This window comes from Haplochromis burtoni, unplaced genomic scaffold, assembly GCF_018398535.1.
Source record: "Haplochromis burtoni strain Fernald_Lab_line unplaced genomic scaffold, NCSU_Asbu1 Contig_6, whole genome shotgun sequence".
NCBI classification, from domain to species: domain Eukaryota; kingdom Metazoa; phylum Chordata; class Actinopteri; order Cichliformes; family Cichlidae; genus Haplochromis; species Haplochromis burtoni.
Window position 1 is genome coordinate 5,543,704 of NW_024582367.1, and position 11,279 is coordinate 5,554,982.

The 11,279-nt window shown below is 40.9% G+C and overlaps 1 protein-coding gene across 6 annotated transcripts in view; it reads left to right on the forward strand.

The window, feature by feature from the left end:
• Nucleotides 1-4,557: 4,557 nt before the first annotated feature.
• Nucleotides 4,558-11,279, forward strand: part of qki2 (QKI, KH domain containing, RNA binding 2) — a 17,906-nt gene continuing 11,184 nt past the window's right edge. For 5 of the 6 annotated variants that reach the window (XM_005913520.3, XM_014335220.2, XM_005913522.3 and 2 more), the window contains exons 1-3: nt 4,559-5,220; nt 7,670-7,818; nt 8,977-9,093. In XM_005913520.3, the coding sequence (XP_005913582.1) occupies nt 5,079-5,220; nt 7,670-7,818; nt 8,977-9,093 (408 nt within the window). In that variant the 5' untranslated portion in view covers nt 4,559-5,078. Of the gene's footprint in view, nt 5,221-7,669; nt 7,819-8,976; nt 9,094-11,279 lie in introns of all 6 variants that reach the window. The other variant, XM_014335214.2, reaches the window with a different exon arrangement.

Genomic DNA, 11,279 nt, shown 5'->3' on the forward strand with positions numbered 1-11,279 from the left:
GAATCGAAAGCCACATGTTCTCAAAACTTTAGCCATGAGGAATTACGAGCCATGATATTAAAGCCAGTGTGGTGTTGTTAGAGCAGATGTGAGGGAGTGCTGTGAAGAGTCAGCAGGAACGGCAAAGAAGCCAACTCTGTGCTGTATTTTTGTTGGACCAAAGCACATAACCAGCGCTGAGTAGATAAGAAGCTTAATCGGCTTTAGATTAGCATGAACCCCTCGACCAGGTGAGCAGGTGATGTCCTGCTGCAGGATTCGAGACACGAAAGACAGAGATAGAGACAAACAAGGGAAAGTGAAGATCAGGGTGGTATAAAAGAAAAATAAGGCACCACTTTATTGAATTTCTTTCTTCTTCTTTTTTAAATATGTGAAATTAAAGTAACTTCTTGAAGTATCACATAAAAGCATTTATTATCCATCAGGTAATCACTGACATTTTAATGTTGGGGCTTTATAAAATGTAGTAGTCAAAAAATAGCATTGCAGTTCAGTATCTAAATGCAAGTTCTTAATTTCCACTAGAGCTATAGTGTCAAGTATTTAGCTGAGTACCTAACCAAAAATAGCATTGCAACACAGAGAAAGTACTCAGGTGCAAGTGAAAATACTACATTCAAAAGTCATAATTACACAGCTTTATTGTAGGTCTTCACCCAACATTATAAAGAGGTTTGAAGTGTTGGTTGTGATTGTGATTGTTGTGATTTGGCCCGATATGAATTGAATTGAACATGACTCCATATAGGTGTTGTATTACTGAATAATTGGATCATTCTTGTCATTGTCAGTTTTTAGTAGTGGAGATATTTTTATGCTCTTTAATTTCTTGGATGATTTAATCTATTAAAAAATACATACTTTATTAGAAATAGATATGTTTTGTCTGTTAAAATGCAAAGTGAAAAGTAATTGGGTGGCTAAATTATTAAATGGACAAGAAATAAAACATATTGGCCAAAATTGGAGATATTGGAAGTAAAGAACTGTGCTGACTAGATGTAGATACTTTGTTTCCACCCCTGTGTTTATGTTTCTAATGGCCCACTCATATTTGTTTGCATAGTGCATTAAAAAAAAGCATCTTCTCCTTTTAATGGTAATACACCTGCAGAATATGTGACCATGCAAACAAGGTTGAGTATTGTCTTCAGACAGTGAGTACTCCCTCCCACAGAGGCAGCTTCTAAACTTTTAATCTGCTAAGAGCATCCTATACGTCGTCTGTATTCTGCTGCTCTCTGTTGGTGACTGCAGGTAACCAGCTGTGACCAAATCATGCTGACCGTCATGTTGATCTATTTAATTAATTAAGTCCAGCAGTGACAGTGTGACTGTTCTGTGACAATGTAATCTGTAACAGAACAATCACGCTGCCACAGCTGTTCTCATAAGTACAGCTAACTTTTATAATCTGCCTCTTTCGATTTATTTTATTTGGATTCCAAATTTCATATTTTTCGGTGGCAAACTGGGTGCTTTGTAGAGCTTTAACTGAATGATTTCATTTACATTAGAAGCCCACAAGAGGGTGTCTTTCCATCAGTGATGATGCAGCAGGCGTGGCCTTCTCATTGTGGAATGAAGAGGAACTATATTGCTTGAGTTTCGTTTAATTAATCTGTTGACAATTTCTTTAAAAATAATTTAGACTTAGAAAAGAGAAAACTGTTAAAAAAATGACACCAACTTTTTGAAATTGTTAAGTAAATAACCTATTATTTGCTTCCTTCCTCATAAAATAGTTTGCATGTAAAACATCAGAAACCATTTTCAAAAAGTTCATTCCAGGCAGCTGCTCTTTCAAAATGTAAAATATAACATGCATACAACGATATGGCACAATAACTCTTATTGCTGTAAAAGCTGAGACACACTAAACAGATCAAATCAGTTATTAAAAAACAAATAAAATGAGAAAAAAATGGTCATTTCTAATTGGTGATTGAAATTCTTCCATCCCAGTGAGACATAAGAAAATATGCAGCAGTGTTGGAGTTCTTGCTATGTAAATACTTAAAAAATACTAACCAAGCCCCCAGTCTCTCATATATGAGACTTGTTTAAAAATCAGTGCATTAACAACTGATGCTGAACATTAATTATTCATAAAGGAGTGGCACTTATGAATACATGCAAGATTCGAGGTGTTTATTAATTATTTAACGCGATAATGAACATGCAAGGTGTGATGTGGTTGCAGAGAGGCAATGAGTGACACGAGCTCTAATATTAGCCCGTTGACCTTGACGCTTCTGTCAATGGTCAGGGACGCTAGCTGCTATCACATCTCACTTTACACTTCACTATGGGCCTGAATAAATATGGCAGACAGAAAGAAAAGCAGAGAGAGAAAGTCAGAGAGAGAGAGAGCGAGCGAGAGGCCCGTGACTGGTAGATGTGTGGCCTGTTCAGAGGGGCATTGTTAGAGCTATGAGAGGACAATGCACTGCCCCCGCCCTGAATACTCGCCATACCAGCTGACCAGCCATTACCAGCACTGCTGCACCGTTACAATTCCTGCTGCTCGGACACACACAAACACGTACACACACGGCCTCAATCATAAGTTTGGTCTTACAAGGAAAAAACACACTGTGTGTATAACACTGGAGAGAGGAGAGAAACCAGGTGGGAGGCCAGCACCGCCTGACAAAAGGCTTAAGCTGAGGCATGCATGGGCACACAGACTGTGTCGCCACTATGTGTGTGTGTGTGTGTGTGTGAGTGGACGCGAACATGCGTGTGATTTACAACAAGTTAAGTTTAGACCCTCGCACCTATCTGTTTCTTCAGCAGTAACATTTCTCCTGCTGGAGCAGCAGCAGCAGCCGTAACCACCCACAAAGGACAAATGCAGCACTCACACCATCTTATTATTTCAGTGACAAAAGTCTTCAAAGCGAAGGGTGTGAACAGGAGAGGAGAGGAGAGTTTTCCACTGGAGGATGAGTACAGTACTACCAACAAAAAGCAATTAGAATATATACATATACTAATTAAGAGGCACCTCAATGTTAAATTTCGATCTTAGGGCTGTGTGTTCTTAACTGATAAATATAATCTGTGTAAAACTGTAATCTGAAAAGAGAAAATCAGCTGTCAATTTTGAATCTATTGGCCAAAATCTCCTTTCAAATAGGAAATTTTTGCTGCTTTTCTCTCTATAGGTGGCTGGATCAAGTGACCATTTCCTGACATTAAAAGCAATCAACATATCAATCATTAATAAATGCAATCAGCAGTGTTGGAAAGGTCTTCGTTCATTTATTCAAGTACTGTACTTGTGCACAGCTGTGAGGTGCTTATATTACTGATTTAACACCTGCATATGAAACACTTTTTTTATTTGACAGCTTCAGCCCACTTCAAGGTTATTTTTTATATACATGTATAGAATACACAGCTCAGAGTAAACCAGTGATTTCCAACATGTGTGGCTTGCGACTTCTTATGAAAGCAATGTTTCAGACATTTAGGAGCATTTAGGTTTCCCTTTAAACGTCTCTGATTAAAGGATCAAATGTAGGAATAAAAGTGTTGATAAAAGCTTAGATTTTTGCAGTTCGTATTCCATTAATCATCTCATGTCCCCTTAAGCTTATCTTAGAGGCTGGGACTCCCTGCTGTATAGGATGAATACTGCTGTTTTCAGTTGCTTCAGTCACAGTAATATCATGTCTGATCATTTGTCAGTCACAAAGGTCATTTTCCAGGTCATTTTTCAGAATACCTATCTTTGAAGTTTTGATTTTACATTAAATCATGCACAACTTTTTTTCTAGTATTTTTACTGGCTATTATTTGGCAGTTTTACTTTTCATTTATTTCTATGTTGTCATTAGTTATTGTGATTGATTATTGTTGTGTACCATCAAAAATATAATATTTTCCATAAATGCCTTTTCCTGAAAATGTTTGTCAGCATAACCAGTTTGAGGAGGTGTTGGTGCCTGTGTTTAGTGAGACTGGGAGGTATACTGGGAGAGTATACCCCCCCGTCTGTGTTTGTACTGGTGTACCGTTCAGTTCTGAACGTCACATCTGCTACCCCTGACAAAATATAAGCCGTGCTACCCATTACATAACGAAGGAAAAGGAAAATTAGTACTGAAAACTCGTGAAAACTAAACCAAAAATCGAACATATTTATAAGAAAACCTAAACTGTAATGAACAGATCTACTGAAATCAAAAGAAAACGAATCCAGTAAGGTAAGAAAAAGTACAATCGTCCTCTCTGCAGGACTTTAAGTTAAAAAAAATAATAATAAAGTGCATGAACCTCAAAACATTCAGATCCTGGGGGCGTACACCCTTCATGATTCGAGTGATGGACAGTAACTGTTGTAGAACAGGTGTGCATACTATGCTGAGCTGTTTTATTGTTATTCAGTGTGTGTGTGTGTGTGTTTTTGTTGTCGTGTGTGTGTGTGGTGTGTGTGTGTGTCGCGGGGGTCAGGGAGACAGAGGGGTGCTGCTTCTCAGGCTGCTGCTGCTGCCGAGGGGACGGGCACGAGCCTCCTCCTCCTCCTCCGCCCATCTCACAGATATCGGCTTCGCGCAGCACGCTCCCGATAGTCCACTCGTCTCGCTGCTGTACTGTAATCATATGATAGTGAGCCGATCCCCGCTGCAGAATACCCACACACCGGCGGACATAAGCAGAGGAGCCGCGGCGGATCAGACTAGTTGATGGTAAACTTGTAACCGCCGGAGAAGTGCGCGGAGTCGGGCAAAGTGTCAAACCGAGCTGAACTCTCCCCGTACAGGAACTTTTTCAAACTCTGGAGAGTCGGGCAGAGGGGGGAACCGTGTGGAAGAAGACAGGGCTCGCATACGAGACATTAACCGAGGGACAGTCGTCGATTTTACAGGAGTTGAGAGTTGAATTTTCTCAGTAGGTGGAGAAGCGGTCAGCGGGTCGCGCTCGGCGGAGTCCTCTGGGATCCTCGCATCGCTTTTCGGGGCGTGTGTTTCTCCCCCCAAAAAAATAATAAATAAGAAAAAAAGAAAATAAACCCTTCATCAAGTTTTCCCTGCTCGCTAGGTCACTTTATTGCTTAATCAAAAGCCATGGTTGGGGAGACAGAGGTGAAGGAGAGACCCAAGTCCAACCCGGACTATCTAATGCAGCTGATGAACGACCGAAAGGTGATGAGTTCCCTGCCCAACTTCAGCGGCATCTTCACGCATCTGGAGCGGCTGCTGGATGAAGGTAACCCCCGCATGTGTTTGAAGCTTTGAAGTCTGTAGCCACTTGTCACACTACAGGGGGAGATGAGGCCATCTTCTCTCTCTGTCTCTCGTCCAGTTTAGTGGTCAGTGTTCATAAAACGTGGCCGTTATCGACTGACTTTATTGAATTAGTCATTAACTGAAGGAATTCCTCAGTGGCTCCTCAGAAACGTAACAGCAGTGTTACCCACATCACACAGTGGTAAATTATCCTGCTCACAGTCCAATAAGACTGTTTGGATATCAAAACATTAGCTGTGAGTGTAAACCCACATTCTTGGCTTCAAATTGTGGATGTAGGGGATGTGTTTGTTGCATGAAGTCACATTTTAATTTGTTGAGAGAAGCAAAGCTCTCTCTCTCTCTCCCTTTCTCTTTCTCTCTCTCTCTCTCTCTCTCTCTCACACACACACACACACATTCACAGAGGGGCAGTTGGTGATGGTAACAAACAGACAGTTGTTAGTCTTTCCCAGTGACCTAATGCACAGGCTTGTGTGAATGCTTGAGCCCATCCCTGAGCAGGAACGAGACTCTGTCACTGTGCAAAATATTTGATATCTGTATCTGGCTGCTTACACACCCTGAAGTCATGCTTTCTGCACAGATGATCAATGCACCTGATTAGTTGTACTTGTTGATATGCAAGATAAAAGAGAGGAATCGCAAAGAGACACAGCTCAAATGTCTCTAGTTGCCACCAGCTATCAAGGCCTGTTTTTGCTGCGGTTGCTGCACATCAGGATCACAGAGGTCCCGACTTTGCGCTCTGTGACAAGTCTCGTGACGCAGCAAGGTTGTTCTCATATCAGACGACCTCTACAGCTCGGTAAAGAGGTCGAGTTAACATCTCCGGTTGTGTTCGTGTTAAGGACTGACAGCTGAGCGTATTCATCCCTCAGTGGCGATAATGTGACACCCATGGTTAGCATGAAAGACATTGTGCCATTCCCATTTTTGAGGCTGCCTGTGTCTTCTGCTTGAGTTATGTGGTCAAGCTGCTCAGACGTAAGGCCTCTATATCAGAAAAAAAAAGTTTATGTAAGGCATTGTCAGGCTACTTGACTCCTCCAAGGCTGCACTCTTGCCCAGTCTATATATAAAGTCCTATGACAGGCTGAAGTGTTAAGATAAGGCCTGCTGCAGCTCCCTGCTTTGTCTTTTTCTCCTTGGACTTTCTTGTTCTTCTTTCACTTCTCATTTTCCTCGAGCTACTTTTAACTCAAGTGTGACAAAAGGCGTGTTTGTCTGCACAGATTTGTTTGTGTGCTTGCTTTAATAGTCACTTCTGGTGTCCAATAGGTTAGAATTGGTCATTAGGGGATCATCGGTGTCACTGCGGCAGTGGCTGTAATTATAGCGTCCTACTGTAGTTATTACGGTCAGACTTATCACTCTCAGAGCAGGGAGACGTGCCTGTCAGCGTGCTTAGGTCAGATGATATTTGCGCCTCAAGGCAGTTATTCTGCCGTGTGTGTGTGTGTAAGTGTGTTTGTCAGTGTGTGAGTTCAAACCAGGGGTCTGTGTGTATGTGTCACATATGTGTTTGTCTGCTCCAGTACCAGTTATTATTGTGCTAGTGTGTCATTACAAAGGCATCAGAGGCTAGCATTGGTCATCGAGACAGCACTAAACAAACACACAGGCAGACAAACATAGTCTGTTTTATAACGGTGCTTCTGTAGCAAACCCCAGCCACAGATTAGACCTTTTAAGAAATTAATTTTTACACTTAAGTCAGCTGTTCTGGTTTTTCAGTGACTGCGTATGCTAATATGTTTTATAGTCTCTTCTGATGTTTCGTCGAGCTGAAACGTTTCAGAAAATCATTCGGGATCTATTTTTAAAGTTAATTTTAAAGCCAAATTCATTGATTGTAACTTATCCAAGTGATATTTGGACAAAACAAGATATTCGTACACAAGAAAATGCTGATAAGTGAAAAAAGCGATTACAGATTAAAATTCTTGCTAATACTAGTATTAATACTAATACTTACTCATATTGCTTTATAAGATACCTTTTCCATATTTGCCTCTGAACGACTGCCCTGCACAGGACTCTCATTGGGTGGTAGGTCACTAAGGCCCCCAGTAACTTCTGTTTTTCACTCGCATTATTTACACAGCGATCTGATCTATAGTTGTGTGTGTGTGTGTGTGTGTGTCACACAGAAAGAAATAGACAGGAGGCTGTCAGAAATGGAGGACACCTTATTGCAAAGCATTCAGATTTTACATTGTGGTGCAGAATGCTTGTCTCCTGCCTGTTTGTCTGTCAGAGCTTCCTGTAATTCTGGCGACGGTGAGTCATCGTCCTAAGAAACGGACAGAAGAGAAGAAAGAAATGTGAAACTTGCTGTCCCCCTCCTCCATGGACAGACTTTCATAGTTCCTCCTCCTTTCTCTCTCTCTCTCCCCCCCCCAAAGAAATTGGCAGGGTACGCAAAGACATGTACAACGACACGCTGAACGGCGGCATGTTCAACGGGCGGGACATGGAGGAACTTCCCGAAGCTGTCGGTCCTGTGGCTCAGCTGCAGGAGAAGCTCTTCGTGCCTGTCAAAGAGTACCCAGATGTGAGTGGGCAAATCAGTGACCTTTGACCTTTCTGTTTACTTTTCACTGTTGTCGCTTTATCTCTTCTTAGTGCAGAAAGGATGCCAGAAAATCAGCGTGGCTCCTGATCACAGGGACATTTTGATTTAGATTTCATCTAAAAGCTGATTTCATTCTGAGATCATCTTTGTCTACACCCAGTGATGTAATCTGAACTTAAAATAGATCAATAACGAACCATAGCCAGTGGGTCCAATGGCATATAAATGAATAATTTGCTGGAATATCTCGGTTTGTTTACTCCAAAAGCCAATATTGTGATGTAAATCTCCCCACTGTGACGCTGTTTTCACCTTTAGGTTTACACCATAAATATTTACAGGAGCTCAAAACAGTGGATTAAGATTTTCCACCAAATATAAAGACAAGTGCACTGCAGCGAAGAGACTTTACCATCCAGCACATCCCTGCTCACGCCAAGTACAGCTAAGCTAAGCACTTCAATATGAGTTATGCTGATCCAGATTGAACGACTCACATGATTTTCTCCACGCATCAGCTCGCCAATCACCAAATACAATGACAGGCTGTCCTCGCTCACATGACAAGAGACTAACAGGACACATGCAGGACTACATTGGAAAATGGTTGAGATCAGGGTTAAATTTAGAGAGGAGTGTGCACACAAACCTGGATTTGTGTGAGTGTAGGTGAAAGTCGAGGGTGACCTTAGAGGTTGAAATATGTTGCAGCCATTACTCAAGTTAACTTCTGGTTAAACTGGAGGGAAGAAAAGGTGGAAGAAGCTGGACAGTTGTTATCAGACAAGTGGATAAAGACAGAGCAATAGGGAATAGTGGCAGAAAAAAAAGACACACACACACACAAACACACACAGGGGGGCAGCTGTCCAGTTAATCACTCAGTCTTAGTGACAGATAAGGTTAAGAGAATGTCGCTATCCTGTCATGCCACGAGCACCAGCCAGCACCCATATAATGAGCTATTTTTGTCTCTCTTAGTAACACAAACACATCGCAGATGCACAAACCTCAAAGGCACACTCGCTCGTACAAATACTGGCACATAGTAAAGACACAGTTTTGGCTTGCAGTGCGCATCAAATCATTTCTTCCTTCAGCTCTGTTTATATCTGTGTGTTTCGCTCTTTTGCGCAGTTCAACTTTGTTGGGAGGATCTTGGGCCCACGTGGACTGACGGCCAAGCAACTGGAAGCGGAAACCGGCTGCAAGATTATGGTGCGAGGAAAGGGCTCCATGAGAGACAAGAAGAAGGTAAACGCACCAAGTAACGCTGAAGATACGTGTGTTTTATCATCACATTTAGGACTGTTTTCGTACATCTTCACGTTATCTTTTTTAAAAGTGAGTCTGATGTACTTTTCTCGATTTTCAGTCATCTCTATGCAGGCCACAGGTTCAATGATGGGGTTAATTTTAATAGGTCATACCATTGCACCAAAAATGCAACTGCTTGGTTGGTTTCTCTTCTTTGATCTGTGAAATTCTAATTCTGGTTGCGACCTTTGAAGCTCCAACCACCTGCTGATCAAACCTTCTGTTTCTGAGGGGCAGCCAATGAGAAGAAGGCTAGCTAAAAGGAGCCTTAAAGGGAGAAGAGTTAAATGAGCTGTTTAATGCAGAAGATGACCTGAAGGGTCTACATAAATAGCTAGTATAAGAAGGATTACTTTGCATGGTGAATCAGGCAAAGCTACTCTACTAGAATCTGACAGCATGGAGGTGGGAGTGAGCAAATATATTTTGGGAAATATGAATTTGAAAGACTATTGATGAAGGGAACTGGTTTAGAATGCTTTGTATGAAGTCCACCTCCAATCTTTCCACCTCAGATCCATTATTCACTTGTTTTTTTACATATTAAAGAAAATGATATAACATTTTAACAAGTGGGGCCCAGGTAGGTGGATTTTATTGCCTCGGGGCATTGCAAAGCTGGCTGTTTTCCTCTCTTTTCAGTCTGCAGCCAATCTAAGCTTTTAGCTGTGGCAGTGATGGTATTCTCTTCATGTAACTCTGGAAGAAATCAAATCAAAGTGTAATAGTGTTTCATGGCAGGTTTACATTCCTTTTAGCTTGAAAGTCGACTTGGAGAAACTCTGGCTGAGGCAAGACATTACTGTCAAAGCTTCATTTTTGGTGTGTTTCCTATAGATCTCAGTTTTAGATGCTTTACAGCTCAACAATGAGATGAATCTGAAAAGCCTTTACACTCCTCCAGAGATTTAAAAACTGCTAAGACTTGCTTTGTAACTTGTTAACAGTACCTGTGATTTGGAGAAATAATGTTTTAACCCACCACACACTGAAACATGGCTTAAAATTGTAGAAATCTATATGATATATAAGCTGAGTGAATCATCAAGCATCCCCATATGGAAAAGAAATAGAAAAACCTTGCATCAGATGTGGCCTACTTCATATAGTGAATCATATAAGGCTTATATGATTCACTCATGAAAGTGTCCACTTTCATATATTGTTTTAGTAAGTATCCAAAACACACAAGTTTCATTTATATAATTTTTCTAGGGATCTTATATCTGTTTTCACACAAGACAGATACAAACTTTTTAAGATTTATATATATCTTTTCCATGTGGGTCTATACAATTCTAAATGAAAAATGTTTATATTAGTAAGTGTAATTTAAAAAAAAAGATGTTATTTTGTGGTTTAGATGATCTTAGTGTCTAACCTTTAACGAGTAGCTTAATTTTATCCATGTTCAGCAGCATGCACGATTAGCTTCTATGTTCAGGACATCGGGGATGTGTGATAGATATAGAGAGCGAGGCTGAAGTGGACGAAGAGAGACGGGTTTTTCCAGGCCCAGAATGGGACTTCTGAGGTCGTGGGGGGAGAGAGACAACAATATACGCACATGTGGTTCATGCACAGGAGAAACAATGAGTCCTTTTTCCTTCACTTCATATTTTATTTGCATGTAAAACTCCAAATTAAAAATACCCAAATTTCCCCTATGCAGGAAAAACCCTGACAGAGAGCAATTAGATGTAACAGTTTTGGAAATCTCGGGGCCTTACTGGGTGAAATGATTAAACTGACGCATAGTTATGCATGACTTTTTGACCACTCTGCCACATCTAGCCACAAACACAGTTTAATGTTTCTCCGAGACCATGATAATTGTCATCCTAACGAGCTGACGTGCACGCAGAAGCAGACCATGCATCCCATGATGGGTCAAAGAGCTGAAAGACAGAAAGAAGGGCGGATAGATAAATAAAATGTAGGTTATATATAATTTTCTAGCTAATTGGAAAAGGCAGTGAGTTGAGATGAGTTGGCTCAGAAACTGAGAGACAGATTAAGTGGGAGCAAATCTATCTATCTATCTATCTATCTATCTATCTATCTATCTATCTATCTATCTATCTATCTATCTATCTATCTATCTATCTATCTATCTATCTATC